The 18,099-nt window shown below is 40.9% G+C and overlaps 1 protein-coding gene across 7 annotated transcripts in view; it reads left to right on the top strand.

Annotated features, from left to right (window-relative positions):
- Positions 1 to 18,099, top strand: part of NMD3 (NMD3 ribosome export adaptor) — a 182,379-nt gene that overhangs the window by 51,313 nt on the left and 112,967 nt on the right. For 5 of the 7 annotated variants that reach the window (XM_021934690.2, XM_021934691.2, XM_021934692.2 and 2 more), the window contains 2 exons: positions 10,414 to 10,565; positions 11,336 to 11,568. The exons of 1 other annotated variant lie outside the window; for it this stretch is intronic. In XM_021934690.2, coding sequence (XP_021790382.1) covers positions 11,545 to 11,568 — 24 coding nt within the window. In that variant the 5' untranslated portion in view covers positions 10,414 to 10,565; positions 11,336 to 11,544. Of the gene's footprint in view, positions 1 to 10,413; positions 10,566 to 11,335; positions 11,569 to 18,099 lie in introns of those variants that run through there. One more of the 7 variants, XM_017955739.3, reaches the window with a different exon arrangement.

Here is an 18,099-nt window from a genome sequence, read left to right as displayed (position 1 = left end):
TGCATTTGTATGAGGTTAGGCATTCTTAGTCAAAGGATATTTGTGGTTAAGGGAACAGGTTAATAATGTTTACTGAACAGACTCAGGACTTAACAGACCCAGGAAATGTCCTGATGTTACAATATCTTAAGAATAAAAGCATCCTTAGTTTAAGAATAAGTTTTGTTTAAAATAATAATATATGTTCTTATGGAAGACAGTAGTTACACAAAGATTAACCATTCTTTGTCACAAGCCCTTATAGTAGAGTATATCTCATTATTTTTTGCTTTGTTATCTTGTAAACAAGCATTGTACCTAAAGAGTGCATGTTCTTCCTCTTGCTTTCAGGAGTGCCCTGCTCTATCTATGGAGTGGCTATACTTTTATCCCTTTACTTTCTTAATAAACTTGCTTCTACTTTATTCTATGGACTCACCCTAAATTCTTTCTTGTGTGAGAGCCAAGAACCTTCTTTTGGGGTCCAGATCGGGACCCCTTTATGGTAACAAAATCAGTAGTACTTTTTTATAGCTTTATTGAAGTATAATTGATATAAAATAAAAAACTGCATGTTTAGTATATACAATTTGGTGAGTTTAACATTTTCATATGCATATGGTTTTGGAGAGGGATGAAAATGGGTGGTGGGGCAAAGGTTTGTATTCACTCAGCTCACTTTATTTATTTTTCTTACCCTCCTAGACACTGTAGATATTTCAGTTTGTAGTCTCTGCTGTTGAGCAGTCTGGCTCTGTGAGCCATGCAGATAATGTCTCCAGAGAGCCATTAGCATGGGACTTTAGCCATACCTCCCCAGCCATGCCATGAGGGAATTGCTTAAAGTCATTTTGTTTCTGATTAGATGCCTCACTCATTATCTTCCTGTTCCTGAAATTTGTGACACAAAGAACAATGTATAGCCAATCAGTAGCTAATATTATTTTAATGTAAATTCTTAATAAACAACTTAGGAACTGCCTCTTCTTTTTCTTTAAAACCTACATATAACTCTTACTACTCTGAGGGTATATTCAGGGCAACTTGAATCTATGTTGCTAGTTGCAATCCTCAGGCTTGTCCAAAAAGAGTTCATTTTGGACAAGCCTGAGGATTGCAACTAGTAACTTATATTAATTTGGTCTCAGCTTATTTCTCTTAGGTTGACACTATACACCCAAGTCAAATCCATTTTCCTCAAAGTCCCTTGGCATCCTACTTGGGTTACCATCCTAGCTGTAGCTCTGACCCAGCAGTTCCCTTAAATTAACCTTGGCACTGGCACAGCGCTCAGGACCTTTTCTGTAAGGGGCTTGCTCCTCTGACTCACCCCTCCTCATCAATTCTTTTCTCCAGGGAAATCTTCCTGAGAACTGGCTGCATTATAGAACCAGACTGGGATCCACTCATCTGGTACAGTAAAACCAGATATCTACACCAAGTTTTTTGCACAGTAGAAAGAAAGGCATTTATTTGTAGGGTGCCAAGCAGGAGAACCAGGAAGCTAAATGCTCAAATCCTGACCTCCTTGATGACTTGCAAGGAAGAGTTTTTAAAGGTAGGAGTAAATCTCAGGGTATCAGATGCTACATGCAAAATCGTATATCAGTACATGAAGGTTTTAGCTTTATAAAGGTAGAATATCTTGGAGTTGGGGCCTGGAGGGTGACTTATAGGTCATAGGTAGATTCAAAGATTTTCTGATTTGCAATTAAGTATGCAAAGCTTCGTTTAAAAATTTGGAGTCAGGGCCAGGCATGGTGGCTCACGCCTGTAATCCCAGCACTTTGGGAGGCGAGGCAGGCAGATCACGAGGTCAGAAGATCGAGACCATCCTGGCCAACATGGTGAAACCCCGTCTCTACTAAAATACATAAAAAAAATTTAGCTGGGCGTGGTGGTGCACGCTTGTAGTCCCAGCTACTTGGGAGGCTGAGGCAGGGGAATCGCTTGAACCTGGGAGTCTGAGGTTGCAGTGAATGAGATCGTGCCACTGCACTACAGCCTGGCAACAGAGTGAGACTCCACCTCAAAAAAAAAGAAAAATGGAATCAGTAGAAAAAAAGTGTTAACTTGCTGGGAGAGGGGGGCGACTTTCCCAAAGCCCCTTGAGAGGAAATTTAGAACAAAAAATTATGGTCAAAGTTCAGTCTTCAATTCTCCCCTATCTGAAATCTGCGTGCCAGAGGATCCATTCGGTGGGGGTCCTCAATGGGTATCTGACTTTCTAGAAGACAACTCAGACACAAATGTTAAGATGTTATCCTTAGTTTCCATAAGGAAAGGGAAATCTCAGGAACTCTAGCTTTCTTGGCTATTGTTTTAAGCTACTATTACCTTCTTGTTTAATAAGTTCCATATTTACTTCTGAGGCTAGCTCGGTGCTTGGAATTTCCCTTGAAGGAACTCAGAATTTTCCTTTATTTCCATGCTTGGAAGTCTGCAGGCTCCTAAAAGGGGGCCCCTGCTCCACCTCAGCTTCTTTTTGCAATAAGTCCCTTTCTTTTTATCTGCCCCGTAGCTTTTCAGCCTATGCCAGCTGGTGCTGTTCATTCTGTTGCTCCATGCCCCTGAATGATGTCTTCTTCTTTGCATTTCCAACATCTGCCTGGTCACCTGTAGTTTATTTTACTAAAGAACTGGTACTTGTTGGTCTTGGCTGGAGGCCCTTACTAGAAGAAAACATTCAACTACTTATTTGGTGCCTGAGGAATCTTTCTGACTATGTAACAATATAAAATACGTACTCTAGAGCCAGCCTCTCCTGGGTATTGGCATAGTAGGAGTGCCAGACTCTATACCTTGAGATCAAACTCTGGGGAGGCAAGTGCTCTGGGGAGCAACAGATGGAAATAGAAATAATTTATTTCATTAATGCTTTCTACCTTCTCTGCCTGGCAGTCTATTCCTGTTCTTGAGGTTAGAGAGTGACATCCCATGGGACAGGCCTCATTTCTTGTGGCTAAAAGCAAGAACATGGACCTGGATTAGAACTCTCATTGAATGGAGAATTAACCATGTACTGATGTGTGACCTCGAGCCATCATACTTTTCTTTGTCTCTATATCCTCATCTGAATAATGAGGCAATTCACCTGAAAAATGGAGTAATCATAGTGCCTGTATTAGTCTATTCTTGCACTGCTATAAAGACTAGGTAATTTGAAAGAAAAGAGGTTTAATCAGCCCAAAATTCTGCAGCCTATACAGGCTTCTGCTTCTGGGAAGGCCTCAGGAAAGTTATAATCATGGCAGAGGGTGAAGGGGAGGCAGGCATAGTCTTCACACGGACAGAGCAGGGGGAAGAGAGATAAAATGTGGAGATGCTACACACTTTCAAACAACCAGAACTCGTGAGAACTCAATCATGAGAACAGCATGGGAGAAGTCCACCCCCTTGATTCAATCACTTCACACTAGGACCCTCCTCCAACACTGGGAATTACAATTTGACATCAGATTTGGGTGGGGACACACAGCCAAGCCATATCAGTGCTTTTTTCATAGATATGTCAGGATTAAATTATAAAGCTCTTAGCACAGAGGCTGACACATATTAAGTATCAAAAAGTGTGAAAAATAGCACCTCTTTTTTCCCACGAGCCTCTAAGCCTATCACTGAAAAATTATATTCTATCTCAGGAGTCTGTGAAAAACAAAATATCATTCTAAAAATATTGCTTGTGAAGAAGACTCTCCATTTAAAACTCTGGCCCTTTGCTGTCCTGCTTTCCACTAACAACCTGAGTACATACTTCCACCTATATCTAGCCAAAAATCAATTAGAACCAGTGCTACAACTCCATTAAACCTACAAGATGCAATTCCAATTTTAAGGCTACTGCTTTGTTTTACTTCCATGTGTAAGGTACAGATTTATTATTATTATTATTATTATACTTTAAGTTCTAGGGTACATGTGCACAACGTGCAGGTTTGTTACATATGTATACTTGTGCCATGTTGGTGTGCTGCACCCATCAACCCATAAGCACCCATCAACTCATCATTTACATCAGGTATAACTCCCAATGCCATCCCTCCCTTCTCCCCCCTCCCCATAATAGGCTGCAGTGTGTGATGTTCCCCTTCCAGAGTCCAAGTAATCTCATTGATCTATTCCCACCTATGAGTGAGAACATGCAGTGTTTGGTTTTCTGTTCTTGCGATAGTTTGCCGAGAATGATGGTTTCCAGCCGCATCCATGTCCCTACAAAGGACACAAACTCATCCCTTTTTATGGCTGCATAGTATTCCATGGTGTATATGTGCCACATTTTCTTAATCCAGTCTGTCACTGATGGATATTTGGGTTGATTCCAAGTCTTTGCTATTGTGAATAGTGCCGCTGTAAACATACGTGTGCATGTGTCTTTATAGCAGCATGATTTATAATCCTTTGGGTGTATACCCAGTAATGGGATGGCTGGGTCATATGGTATTTCTAGTTCTAGATCCTTGAGGAATCGCCACACTGTTTTCCACAATGGTTGAACCAGTTTACAATCCCACCAACAGTGTAAAAGTGTTCCTATTTCTCCACATCCTCTCCAGCACCTGTTGTTTCCTGACTTTTTAAAGAATGCCATTCTAACTGGTGTGAGATGGTATCTCATTGTGGTTTGGATTTGCATTTCTCCGATGGCCAATGATGACGAGCATTTTTTCATGTATCTGTTGGCTGTATGAATGTCTTCTTTTGAGAAGTGTCTGTTCATATACTTTGCCCACTTTTTGATGGGGCTGTTTATTTTTTTCTCATAAATTTGTTTGAGTTCTTTGTAGATTCTGGATATTAGCCCTTTGTCAGATGAGTAGATTGCAAAAATTTTCTCCAATTCTGTAGGTTGCCTGTTCACTCTGATGGTAGTTTCTTTTGCTGTGCAGAAGCTCTTTAGCTTAATTAGATCCCATTCGTCAATTTTGGCTTTTGTTGCTGTTGCTTTTGGTGTTTTAGACATGAAGTCCTTGCCCATGCCTATGCCCTGAATGGTATTGCCTAGGTTTTCTTCTAGGGTTTTTACGGTCTTAGGTCTAACATTTAAGTCTCTAATCCATCTTGAATTAATTTTCATATAAGGAGTAAGGAAAGGATGCAGTTTCAGCTTTCTACTTATGGCTAGCCAATTTTTCCAGCACCATTTATTAAATAGGGAATCCTTTCCCCATTTCTTGTTTTTCTCAGATTTGTCAAAGATCAGATGGCTTTAGATGTGTGGTATTATTTCTGAGGGCTCTGTTCTGTTCCATTGGTCTATATCTCTGTCTTGGTACCAGTACCATGCTGTTTTGGTTACTGTAGCCTTGTAGTATAGTTTGAAGTCAGGTAGCATGATGTCTCCAGCTTTGTTCTTTTGAGTTAGGATTGTCTTGGAGATGCGGGCTCTTTTTTGGTTCCATATGAACTTTAAAGCAGTTTTTTCCAATTCTGTGAAGAAACTCATTGGTAGCTTGATGGGAATGACATTGAATCTATAAATTACCTTGGGCAGTATGGCCATTTTCATGATATTGATTCTTCCTATCCATGAGCATGGTATGTTCTTCCATTTGTTTGTGTCCTCTTTTATTTCACTGAGCAGTGGGTTGTAGTTCTCCTTGAAGAGGTCCTTTACATCCCTTGTAAGTTGGATTCCTAGGTATTTTATTCTCTTTGAAGCAATTGTGAATGGAAGTTCATTCATGATTTGGCTCTCTGTTTGTCTGTTACTGGTGTATAACAATGCTTGTGATGTTTGCACATTAATTTTGTATCCTGAGAATTTGCTGAAGTTGCTTATCAGCTTAAGGAGATTTTGGGCTGAGATGATGGGGTTTTCTAAATATACAATCATGTCATCTGCAAACAGGGACAATTTGACCTCTTCTTTTCTTAACTGAATACCCTTGATTTCTTTCTCTTGCCTCATTGCCCTAGCCAGAACTTCCAACACCATGTTGAATAGGAGTGGTGAGAGAGGGCATCCCTGTCTTGTGCCAGTTTTTGAAGGGAATTTTTCCAGTTTTTGCCCATTCAGTATGATATTGGCTGTGGGTTTGTCATAAATAGCTCTTATTATTTTGAGGTACGTTCCATCAATACCGAATTTATTGAGAGTTTTTAGCATGAAGGGTTGTTGAATTTTGTCAAAGGCCTTTTCTGCATCTATTGAGATAATCATGTTGTTTTTTGTCTTTGGTTCTGTTTATATGCTGGCTTACGTTTATTGATTTGCATATGTTGAACCAGCCTTGCATCCCAGGAATGAAGCCCACTTGATCATCGTGGATAAGCTTTTTGATGTGCTGCTGGATTCGGTTTGCCGGTATTTTATTGAGGTTTTTTTGTTGTTGTTGTGTCTCTTCCAGGCTTTGGTATCAGGATGATGTTGGCCTCATAAAATGAGTTAGGGAGGATTCCCTCTTTTTCTATTGATTGGAATAGTTTCAGAAGGAATGGTACCAGCTCCTCCTTGTACCTCTAGTAGAATTCAGCTGTGAATCCATCTGGTCCTGGACTTTTTTTGGTTGGTAGGCTATTAATTATTGCCTTAATTTCAGAGCCTACTATTGGTCTATTCAGGGATTCAACTTCTTCCTGGTCTAGTCTTGGGAGAGTGGAAGTGTCCAGGAAATTATCCATTTCTTCTAGATTTTCTAGCTTATTTGCATAGAGGTGTTTATAGTATTCTCTGATGGTAGTTTGTGTTTTTGTGGGGTCGGTGGTGATATCCCCTTTATCATTTTTTATTGCGTCGATTTGATTCTTCTCTCTTTTCTTCTTTATTTGTCTTGCTAGTGGTCTATCAATTTTGTTGATCATCTCAAAAAACCAACTCTTGGATTCATTGATTTTTTGGAGGGTTTTTGTGTCTCTATCTCCTTCAGTTCTGCTCTGATCTTAGTTATTTCTTGCCTTCGGCTAGCTTTCGAATGTGTTTGCTCTTGCTTCTCTAGTTCTTTTAATTGTGATGTTAGGGTGTCAATTTTAGATCTTTCCTGCTTTCTCTTGTGGGCATTTAGTGCTATAAATTTCCCTCTAGACACTGCTTTAAATGTGTCCCAGAGATTCTGGTATGTTGTATCTTTGTTCTCATTGATTTTAAAGAACATCTTTATTTCTGCCTTCATTTCGTTATGTACCCAAAGTCATTGAGGAGTAGGTTGTTCAGTTTCCATGTAGTTGAGTTGTAGTTGTTTAATTTTCTTAGTCCTGAGTTCCAGTTTAATTGCACTGTGGTCTGAGAGATAGTTTGTTATAATTTCTGTTCTTGTACATTTGCTGAGGAGTGCTTTACTTCCAACATATTCTGTTGATTTGGGGTGGAGAGTTCTGTAGATGTCTATTAGGTCCACTTGGTGCAGAGTTGAGTTCAATTCCTGGATATCCTTGTTAACTTTCTGTCTCGTTGATCTGTCTAATGTTGACATGGGGTGTTGAGGTTTCCCATTATTGTATGGGAATCTAACTCTCTTTGTAAGTCTCTAAGGACTAGCTTTATGAATCTGGGTGCTCCTGTATTGGGTGCATATATATTTAGGATGGTTAGCTTTTCCTGTTGAATTGATCCCTTTACCATTACGTAGTGGCCTTCTTTGTCTCCTTTGATCTTTGATGGTTTAAAGTGTGTTTTATCAGAGACTTGGATTGCAACCCCTGCTTTTTCTTGTTCTCCATTTGCTTGGTAGATCTTCCTCCATCCCTTTATTTTGAGCCTATATGTGTCTCTGCATGTGAGATGGGTCTCCTGAATACAGCAAACAAATCCAATTTGCCAGTCTATGTCTCTGATTGGACCATTTAGTCCATTTACATGTGAGGTTAATATTGTTATGTGTGAACTTGATCCTGTCATTGTGATATTAGCTGGTTATTTTGCTCATTAGTTGATGCAGTTTCTTCCTAGCCTCGATGGTCTTTACATTTTGGCATGTTTTTGCAGTGGCTGGTACTGGTTGTTCCTTTCCACGTTTAGTGCTTCCTTCAGGATCTCTTGTAGGGCAGGCCTGGTGGTGACAAAATCTCTAAGCATTTGCTTGTCTGTAAAGGATTTTATTTTTCCTTCACTGATGAAACTTAGTTTGGCTGGATATTAAATTCTGGGTTGAAAATTCTTTAAGAATGTTGAATATTGGCCCCCACTCTCTTCTGGCTTGTAGAGTTTCTGCCGAGAGATCTGCTGTTAGTCTGATGGGCTTCCCTTTGTGGGTAACCCGACCTTTCTCTCTGGCTGCCCTTAACATTTTTTCTTTCATTTCAACTTTGGTGAATCTGACAATTATGTGTCTTGGAGTTGCTCTTCTTTGTGGCATTCTTTGTATTTCCTGAATTTGAATGTTGGCCTGCCTTACTAGGTTGGGGAAGTTCTCCTGGATGATATCCTGAAGAGCGTTTTCTACCTTGGTTCCATTTTGCCCATCACTTTCAGGCACACTAATGAGATGTAGATTTGGTCTTTTCACATAAACCCATATTTCTCGGAGGCTTTGTTCATTTCTTTTTCCTTTTCTTTCTCTAGACTTCTCGTCTCCCTTCATTTCGTTCATTTGATCTTCAGTCGTTGATACTCTTTCTTCCAGTTGATGAAGTCGGTTACTGAAGCTTGTGCATTTGTCACGTATTTCTCGTGTCATAGTTTTTATCTCTGTCAGTTCGTTTATGGCCTTCTCTGTATTGATTATTCTAGTTATCCATTCTTCCATTCTTTTTTCAAGATTTTTAGTTTCTTTTCGCTGGGTACGTAGTTCCTCCTTTAGCTCTGAGAAGTTTGATCGACTGAAGCCTTCTTCTCTCATCTCGTCAAAGTCATTCTCCGTCCAGCTTTGATCCGTTGCTGGAGATGAGCTGCGTTCCTTTGCAGGGGGTATAGGTGGGCAGATCACTTGAGGTCAGGAGTTCAAGACCAGCCTGGCCAACATGGTGAAACCCCATCTCTACTGAAAATCCAAAAAAAAAAAAAAATTAGCTGGGCATGGTGGTGCATGCCTATAACCCCAACTACTCGGGAGGCTGAGGCAGGAGAATCGCTTGAACCTGGGAGGCAGAGGTTGCAGTAAGCCAAGATCGTATCACTGCACTCCAGTCTGGGTGACAGAGTGAGACTCCATCTCAAATAAAATAAAAAAAAAAAAGAAATTTAATACAACTTGGTTTCAGGGCTGGTTTATAGGGAGAATGTGTATCCTGAAAGACTTAGGGGTTCACAGGGAATTTTTTTGTGAGCAATTTGTGAGGAGGCCATCTGAGGAGGTATATGACCTTCTATTACTGTGGAAACCTGGTTTATGTGTAAGGCTGTGTCACAGGGTTGTGAAATTACAGCTATCTGTTTGGGAAAAAAAAGGAAAGTACTATTGTATGACTCAGTTCCCAAGCTTAACTTTCCCCTTAGCATAGTGAGTTTGAGGTCTTGAGGTATTATTTTCTTTCACAATAGCAAAGTCTCTTTGAAAGCTGAAGCCAGCTGGACTTCCTGGGTCGAGTGGGGACTTGGAGAACTTTTCTTTCTAGCTAGAGGATTGCAAACGCACCAATCAGCATTCTGTGTCTAGCTAAAGGATTGTAAATGCACTAATCAGCACTTTGTAAAAATGCACCAATCCACACTCTGTGTCTAGCTGAAGGATTGTAAATGCACCAATCAGCACTCTGTAAAATGGACCAATCAGCAGGACGTGGGCAGGGCCAAATAAGGGAATAATAGCTGGCCACCCGAGTCAGCAGTGGCAACCCACTTGGGTCCCCTTCCATGCTGTGGAAGATTTGTTCATTCACTCTTCACAATAAATCTTGCTGCTGCTCACTCTTTGGGTCCGCACCACCTTTAAGAGCTGTAACACCCACCATGAAGGTCCGCAGCTTCATTCTTGAAGTCAGTGAGACCACGAACCCACCGGAAAGAAGAAACTCTGAACATATCTGAACATCTGAAGGAACAAACTCCAGACACACCATTTTTAAGAGCTGTAACACTCACCACAAAGGTCCACGGCTTCATTCTTGAAGTCAGTGAGACCAAGAACCCACCAGAAGGAATGAATTCCAGACACACCTTTAATAACACTCCTTTCTGAATTTCCCTCTCCCACACCTTTCCATATTTCCCCCACTCACCTGGCCTTCCTTTCACACCCAAATTCACTGCCTCCCAGGGAAAACCACTACTGTCAGCTTGCTGTGTAGTTTTCCAGGTTCTGTTCCCCACAAGACACTAAGAGATGAATTTCTAAATGTGTGTAAATAAGTGTGGGTTGGACTTAATGATTCACTTTTAACCAATAGATTAGGGCAAAAGTAGTGGCAACTAGCTTCTAAAAATTACATTAAAAGAGACTCCAGATCTCTCTCTCTCTCTCTCTCCCCCCCCCACCCCCCCCCCCCCCCCCCCCCCCCCCCCCCCCCCCCTCCCTCCCTCTCTCCCTCCCTCTCTTTCTCCCTTTGAACCTTTGTTCTAAGGGATGCAAGCTGCCATATTGTGAACAGCTCTAAGGAGAATCCATGTGGCAAGCAATGGATATCTCTGGACAACAGCCAGTTTGAATCTCAGGCCTGAAAACAGCCACAAGAGAGATGGAAGCTGTCCATGCCCCTTGAGCCTTAAGAGGGTGGTAAGTACAGCCAACACCTTGATTATCGCCTCCTACTTTAAACCAGGGCCAGGCATAGTAGCTCACTCCTGTAATCCCAGCACTTTGGGAGGCCATGGCAAGAGGATCACTTGAGGCTGGAAGTTCAAGACCAGCCTACGTAACAGAGCGACACTCTGTATCGATAAAAATTTAAAAAATTAGCTGAGCATGGTGGCACATGCCTGTAGTCCTGTTAATTAATAGCAGATTAGTTGTTTGCCACATGCAGAGTCCAGTTAATGAGTTCTGGTACCAAAAAAAAGGTAAGGTGAACTTATTCTGAAGCTAGCTTGGAGAAGGGACACAAAGTATCCTGCCTTTGAATGTGCTGCTTCACCATTGAAACAGAAAGTGAATACTTTTAGGTAAGGAGGGATGTGAGTAAGGGCAAGGGGTCCCCCTGCTCGCTTGGTGCCTTATGTCCTAGCCAAGGGGGCATGCTTTTGATATGTCCTCCTGGTGGATAGAGTCCAGAGGCCACCTCTTAGAGGTGAGAGTTCCATAAATTAATTGTCAACTCTCAAGGAGAGATCTGTCTTGGAGGACATAGTTAGAAGAACTGGACCTGCGGGGAATGTCTGTTAAGGGGGAGGTGGAAGGTTATATTTGCATTTCTCAAAGGCTAAGTAGGAAATAGGCAACAGCGGGAAAGGGGAGAGGAGAAAAGAAGAGTGGATAATAAAAAGTAATAGTCATCCCCCTCCCCCCACTGTTTTTTTTGTTTGTTTGTTTGTTTTTGTTTTTTTAAGAAAAAATGGGAGCACTGTTATAGTCCTAGCTACTTGGGAGGCTGAGGCAGGAAGACTGCTTGAGTCTATGAGGTTGAGACTGCTGAGAGCTGTAATCATGCCACTGCACTCCAGACTGGGCAATAGAGTGAGATCCAGTATCAAAAAAAGAAAAGACAGGAAAAGAGACTCTAAGCTGTGCCTGATTCTTAGACCCAAGCTGGGAGACAATGAATGTATGTTTCCTTAAACTGGTAAGTTTTGACATAATTTGTTATGCATTTCTATGTTAGTGTCAGTGAATCTGTACAGTTCTGAAGCAACCTCAATTCTTGCCTCCTCAGAAGACAAAATTTGATGAGGGCCATAAGAAAGAGTGAGAGACAGAGGCAAGTTTTAGAGCAGGAGTGAAAGTTTATTAAAAAACTTTAGAGCAGGAATGAAAGAAAATAAAGTACACTTGGAAGAGGGCCAAGTGAGTGACTTGAGAGATCAAGTGTGTGGTTTGACCTTTGATTTGGGGTCTTATACGTTGGCATTCCACTTGTTCAGTGACCTGCCAGCATTTGGGAGGGACTGCATGCACAATGTGTATACTGAAGTGGTACGTGTGCTCACTTGAGGCATTCTTACCTTACCAGTCCAATGCTCCTAGGTCATATGTCAGTTCAAATTCACCATTTTGTCTCTTATTGTGCATGCTTGAGCCCACTTGTACAAATCCAGAGATCTTATCAGGAAACTGCTGATGACCAGTTTTCAGGTTGGGAGAGTGCCTCTTCCTGGTGCTGGCTGTGACCAATTTTTATTTTAGAGAGAGAATTAACAATTGCCTGACCATCACTTGATGGTCACCTGATACTCCTGTTTGGGTGTGAGGGCCTCTCATGCCCTGCTCATGTCTTCCTGACTACCTGCTGTAACATTTTCCCCCTCAAGGGTTCAAGACCCCAATTCTTTGGGTAAAATGGACAAAGGTCAGTCTTCTGTAACTATTTCCTGCTGACAGAGGGGCAGTGGTGGTTGTTTCGTGGGTCTTGGCCTCTTGCTAGCTGACAGGGCAGGGTGGCACCATGTGTTGGTGAAAGCAGTGTCCAGCCAGGTCCAAGGGAGACAAGGGCAGGACTTCACCTCTGTCATGTCTCACTGATGGTGTCCCCGTGTAGGAGGATAAGTCACAAATATTGACAGGACAGTATCCCTCACTGAGTATCATCTGGAGCTTGGTGGCTTGAAGGTGAGAGAAGATAGAAATACGCTCCAAATTTTATTTATGGGAGTATATTTACTCATTGTTAAAAGCTGTAAATAGCTTAAGAAAAGTTTTCTTGATTCCAAAAAACAAAGGATCTGTAATGTTCTAAGCAAAAATCCTTAAAAGGATTTAGTTTTATACTAGTTCAGTCCGTGCAGTTATTCTGTTCTGCTTGATATTCATGAACATTTCATTCTCCATGAGAGTCTTGGAAGGTTTTTTCTCTATTCTAGTGTCACAATCTCCAGGGTTATCAGAAAACTGCATTTAACAGCATCTGTTAGAGGTCTATAGCTGATTATAAAACCACCTTTTAAAGAGGATAAAAACAAGACAACAATTGTCTATGGATGACAAAAAGTCTTAGGGCAGCCACAGTTAAAGACACAATGGACAAAAAAATTTGTTACCTTTGTGGCACACAATAATTTAACATAATTACAATTATTACTGATAATGTATACTAAGTCATATCAGAGCTATAGGAATTTCACCCAATTTTAGAACACATACCAATCACACATTTATACAAATACTCAAAAAAGGCAAAGTTTGCCTTTGTATTAGTGTACTACTGATGTCAAGCCTAGTTCTTAATGAAACCTTATAGACAAATCTATTCAATCTTAATTAGTTTGACCATAAAGTAAGATTCTCAGAAACCTTTTATAATTTATTACATTTTTTAAAGAGCATATTAATTATTTAATAAAACTCTATTATGCTTCTATTCAATTGTTCAATGTATGGATAAACTAAATAATATCCCCTTAATTTTAGCCATTGTGTTTACATATAGAATTTCATTCGCAAGAATAATCTTTCACAAAACCTCCACAACTTGTTTAAACATTCAGCTTTATGCTATTTAACTTAAAACAATCCTTTAATGCTCTAGACAAAAATAACCCACATTCCCTTCTCTTTATAAATTCTTTTACCAAAAGTACCTTCTACTTTCCTTACACTCCTTGCATGTAAATCTGTGTTTTCAATAGTCTCAAATACATATTACCTGTTAATTCTTAAAACTTTTACATTTGGTGAAAAACCTGGTAAGTAAGTAAATCTAATTATGAACTAGTTGGGGAGCCTAGGACATCAGATAGAAGTGCAGCTAAGGTCTGAATCTTTTCAGCGTAGCTAGGGGGCATGGCTAACTCTGTGTATACCCAGCTTTAAAGTAAATAAGTTGTACAATTAGAAGTCATAGTAGCAGTTTATGACCCTATTTAATAGACCTAATACCCTTTAAAACTGTACATTTTTATAAATTCCCTTTCATGAATCTTTTCCTGACTTACACAAACCATCTATGACATGCTTGGACTTTCTGACCTGTTCTAAACATCCCTCTTTTTAAACAACCAGTCATTTTACTTTAGGAGAAGAATTTACTATACAAGATCCTTTCTCATATAAAATCTCTTTTCTTTATAATGTTCCTTGACGAAAATACCTCTTTACCTTTATAACCTTCAAGTTAAGACAAAAGTCATTTTTCTTCTGTTAGGAAGCTATGGTTTATACTGCACGTTGCTGTGTGACTCCTGTAAAGGAGGAGAAGATAAGGGGTTTATCTACATACTGTAGAAGTTATGATCCCCTCAAGAAGAGAATGCTTGGTTAAATTTTTTTCTAAAGCTTGTCTGAATAACTGTGGGTTATTTCTAAACTCCTGAGTTAAGACCATCAGGTTAAAGTTATTGCTTAAAGATTTAAGTAGCTTTCCCAGGAGAAACAAGTGTATTTGAGGAAAAGATGAATTTAGATTTTGGGTAAATATTAAACAGGCACCCATCTCAGAAAGCATATTTTTGTCCAAAAGGCGTATGAGTTATTTATTTTGGAGGTAAAGGGTGCCATTTGCCCCCATTAACTGGCAGGATTTAGAGAGTTGCTTAGAGAAGGAGATTCACACAGAGTAGGTAGCTCTTGAACCCAAAAGGAAAATTTATAATTTTGTTTGCCCCCTCCAGAGTTGCCCTTGGCCCTTTCCTGTTGATGGCCATGTCCAGGTTGGATGCCAGCCAGAACAGAGAGACCCCTCAGCTCAAGGTCATCAAGTGTTGGGACTCTGTCCATGGGAGCCCTCAGCTGTCATGTTAGTCCCATTTCCAGCTTGTGGTAAAGGAGGCAAGCTGTGCAGGGCATTTTCCCATTTATCCCATTGGGGTAGTTTGCCTTCCACTGGCCTGGCTTCCTGCACCAATGGCGGTTACTTGAAGGAGTGTCCTTACAGCAAATGGAGGGAGCTGGAGAGCTTGTAAAGTAGCCAATAGTTGAGCCTTCCTCTTGTTCCTTCTTTTCCTTAGCCCTATTCTCCTTATTCTGCTCTCAGTTATAAAAATGGAGGAGGCTAATTTGAGGATTTTCTGCATAAGGGCACTGGGTTCTAAGACTGACTTTTATAATTTTCTCCCAGTTTATTTTTAGACCAAAGAGTATTACAACAAAAAAAAGTAGTGTTTTATTGTTGCTGTTTTAAGGTTTGGGAGAATCAAACTTTTCTTAGTTTTTTTTTGGAATGCATCCAAGAGGTGTGTCCTGTGGTATGGAGACACCATCACCCATCCATGAAGATAGAACAAAGGAGAAAAACAAGGAAAAGGGAAAAGAAGGTGTTTCTTCTTACTTTCCTGTTATCCTGAGTAAGGTATCCCCCATTCATCTTTAGGGTTTCAGAATAAACCTGTCTTACCATGTACACTTAACCTTGGTCTCATCTTGTCACAATTACCCACTTGAGAACTGAGGAGATACCAGAGTGAACCGTGGGCCTCCTGTTCATCTGTGGGGTTCCAGAATGAACTGGTTTTTCTGTATAGCTTCAATCCTGCCATCATCTCTGTTCTAATGGTAATCTGTTAGCCTGTGACCAACCTCCATCTCTGTCCTATGGGTCTCTTGCAGCTACAGCCTTGGGCTGGCCTATATCCTTGTCTCCATGACTTAGAGTGACTCTCACTCAGAGCATTCTAGCAACAAAATGATTATCTCTTTTCTCAGATTTCCATTTCCCATGTTTTTTAAGTAGAGGAGAAGCTAATTTTTTTAGCTAACTACCGCAAGGAGGCTGAACTTCCCTCCCTTCAAATATAACCTTCAGGGTCTTGATGCATGTTGATAAGGATGTGGAAGTGATTAGAGAAATGGAGCCTAGAGGAGGAAGTGAGAGAAATACCATGGAAAGCCTACATATGCTTGCAAATACAACAGCCCTTGGATTTAAGAGGGCAACATTTATTTGCCCTTTGACATAAAGGCATAACCTCTGGAGAACGTGGGGCTTGGAGTAAGAATTCACAAATAGCAAAGGAAGAATTATCCTATCTCTCAAAAAGGTGCTTACTCCAAAAAAGTTAGTAGGTGGGGTCCTTGGAGGGCCACACAGTGAGGCCCTATGCAGGTGGACAAACTCAATTCAAAGCCACAGGAAAAACTGGGCCTCGGGCATAACAGGGATGAAAAGCGTATGGTAAGACATACAGAGCTGGGAGAGCTAGGATTCCAATTAGTGTCTGTCCTGGCCATGTGCCAGCAGACAGGGGCAAGGAGCCCATTTCTTTACTGCTATGCAAATGCAGCAAGAGCTGTGGGTGCATGAAAAAAGCAGAGAAAAGGTAGACTTGCTTATGAGGTGGATGGTCTAGTGAGTGCAGAAGGCCATTTCAGAATATACACAGAGAAAACAGGAGAGTAGGTGGTGCAGTTTCTTGGGAAAGGGAAAATTTTACTTGAAAAAGCAGAGGAAACCCCAGATGTTGCATGATTTTAGCCTTTAGCCCTACCACTCTTGAAAGCCTCCTGTCGAGGAGGGGCACTAGTGTCTCGGGTCTATTTGGTACAGGCTCCAAGGTCCTTACCACCCCCATAAGCCACCCATCAGAGTGAATTGAGAGATTGATCAAGGGTAGCAGAGTCACTCTGGCTGGAAGGAATTTTTCTGGAGGTTGGTTAGTAAGCAGGAGAGTGAAAGGGAGAAGAGTATCACATATGGGGGTTGAGTGCCTCCAGTTGAAGAAGGCAAGGTGTTGAGCTGTCTTACCACTGGGGAATGGGAATGTATCTGAGTCATGCAGCACTAAAGTATGTTAGCAGTGGAAGATATTTGTGTCACATGATGCCAAAGTATGTTAGTGGCAATGAATCTGTATGAGTCTGCAGCAACCTCAATTCTTGCATCCTTAGGAGAAAGAATTCAACCAAGACACATAAGGCAGAGTGAGAGACTGAGGCAAGTTTTACATACATCTGGAGTGAAAGTTATCAAAAAGTTTTAGATTAGGAATGAAAGGAACTAAAGTACACTTGGAAGAGGGCCAAGTGGGCAACTTGAGATCAAGTGCAGGGTTTGACCTTTGACTTGGGGTTTTATACATCAGCATGCTTCTTGGGGGGTTACATCCCTTTTCCCCTGATTCTTCCCATGGCCTGAGCTGTCTGTAAGCACAGTGGTCTGCCAGTACTTGGGTGGGAACATATGCTCTGTGTTTACTGGAGTTGTATGCGTGCTTACCTAGGCATTCTTTCCTTACCAGTCCGATGTTCTTCATACATATACCAGTTAAACTCCACCATTTTGTCACTTAGTGTGCATGCTTGAGCCCACCTGCCCACCTCCAGAGATCTTATTGGGAGGCTACTGATCACCAATTTTCAGGTGTTTTTATTTATTGGGAGACTGCCTTTCCCTGATGCTGGCTGTGACCAATGATTATTTTAGAGAGACAATTAACAACTGCCTGACCATCACCTGATGATTGCTTAACATTCCTGGTTCGGGGAGAGAGAGCTGTTTACTGGTAAGGGCCCTCTGAAGAGTCCTGAGGCAGCACAGGGTATCACATGGTGAGGGAACTAAGTATACCAATGTACTAGCTCAGGTCTCTCTTCCTGTTCTTATTAATCCACCAGTTCCCCTTCCCTTATATAATCCATTAATCCATCAATGGATGAAGCTATTCATGAGGGCTCTGCCCGAATCACTTCTGAAAGGCCCCACCTTACAATGCTGCCATATTAGAGATTATATTTCAATATGAGTTTTGGAGGCTACAGATATTCAAACCATAACGCTACATCAGGAAGATTCCTTGTCCCTGAGAATGGTAAAGAAAATGCCAACTTCCCTCATCAAAAATGAGAAAACACAATTTATTCTCTGGGGTGATTCTGCTATGATAGAAAGTCCATCTCAGATATAACTGTATAGCTGCAATTTTTACCATGTAAATTCATGCATTTATTTATTTTAAGCTTTAAATTTGTTTAAAAATTGTAATGTATGATAGATATTTACATATATAAATAATATGCATAGTCCCCTGAAGACTTTATTAAGAATATAATGGAAGAATTAAGATTTTGGCTGGGTACAGTGGCTCATGCCTGTAATCCCAGCACTTTGGAAGGCCAACGTGGGATTATCACTTGAGGCCAGGAGTTCAAGACAAGCCTGAACAACATAGAAAAACCTTATCTTCACAATTTTCTTTTTTAATTAGCTGGGCATGGTGGCACATGCTTA

The sequence above is a fragment of the Papio anubis genome, chromosome 2 (genome assembly GCF_008728515.1).
Source record: "Papio anubis isolate 15944 chromosome 2, Panubis1.0, whole genome shotgun sequence".
NCBI lineage: Eukaryota > Metazoa > Chordata > Mammalia > Primates > Cercopithecidae > Papio > Papio anubis.
This window is presented reverse-complemented; position numbering and strand designations above follow the sequence as displayed.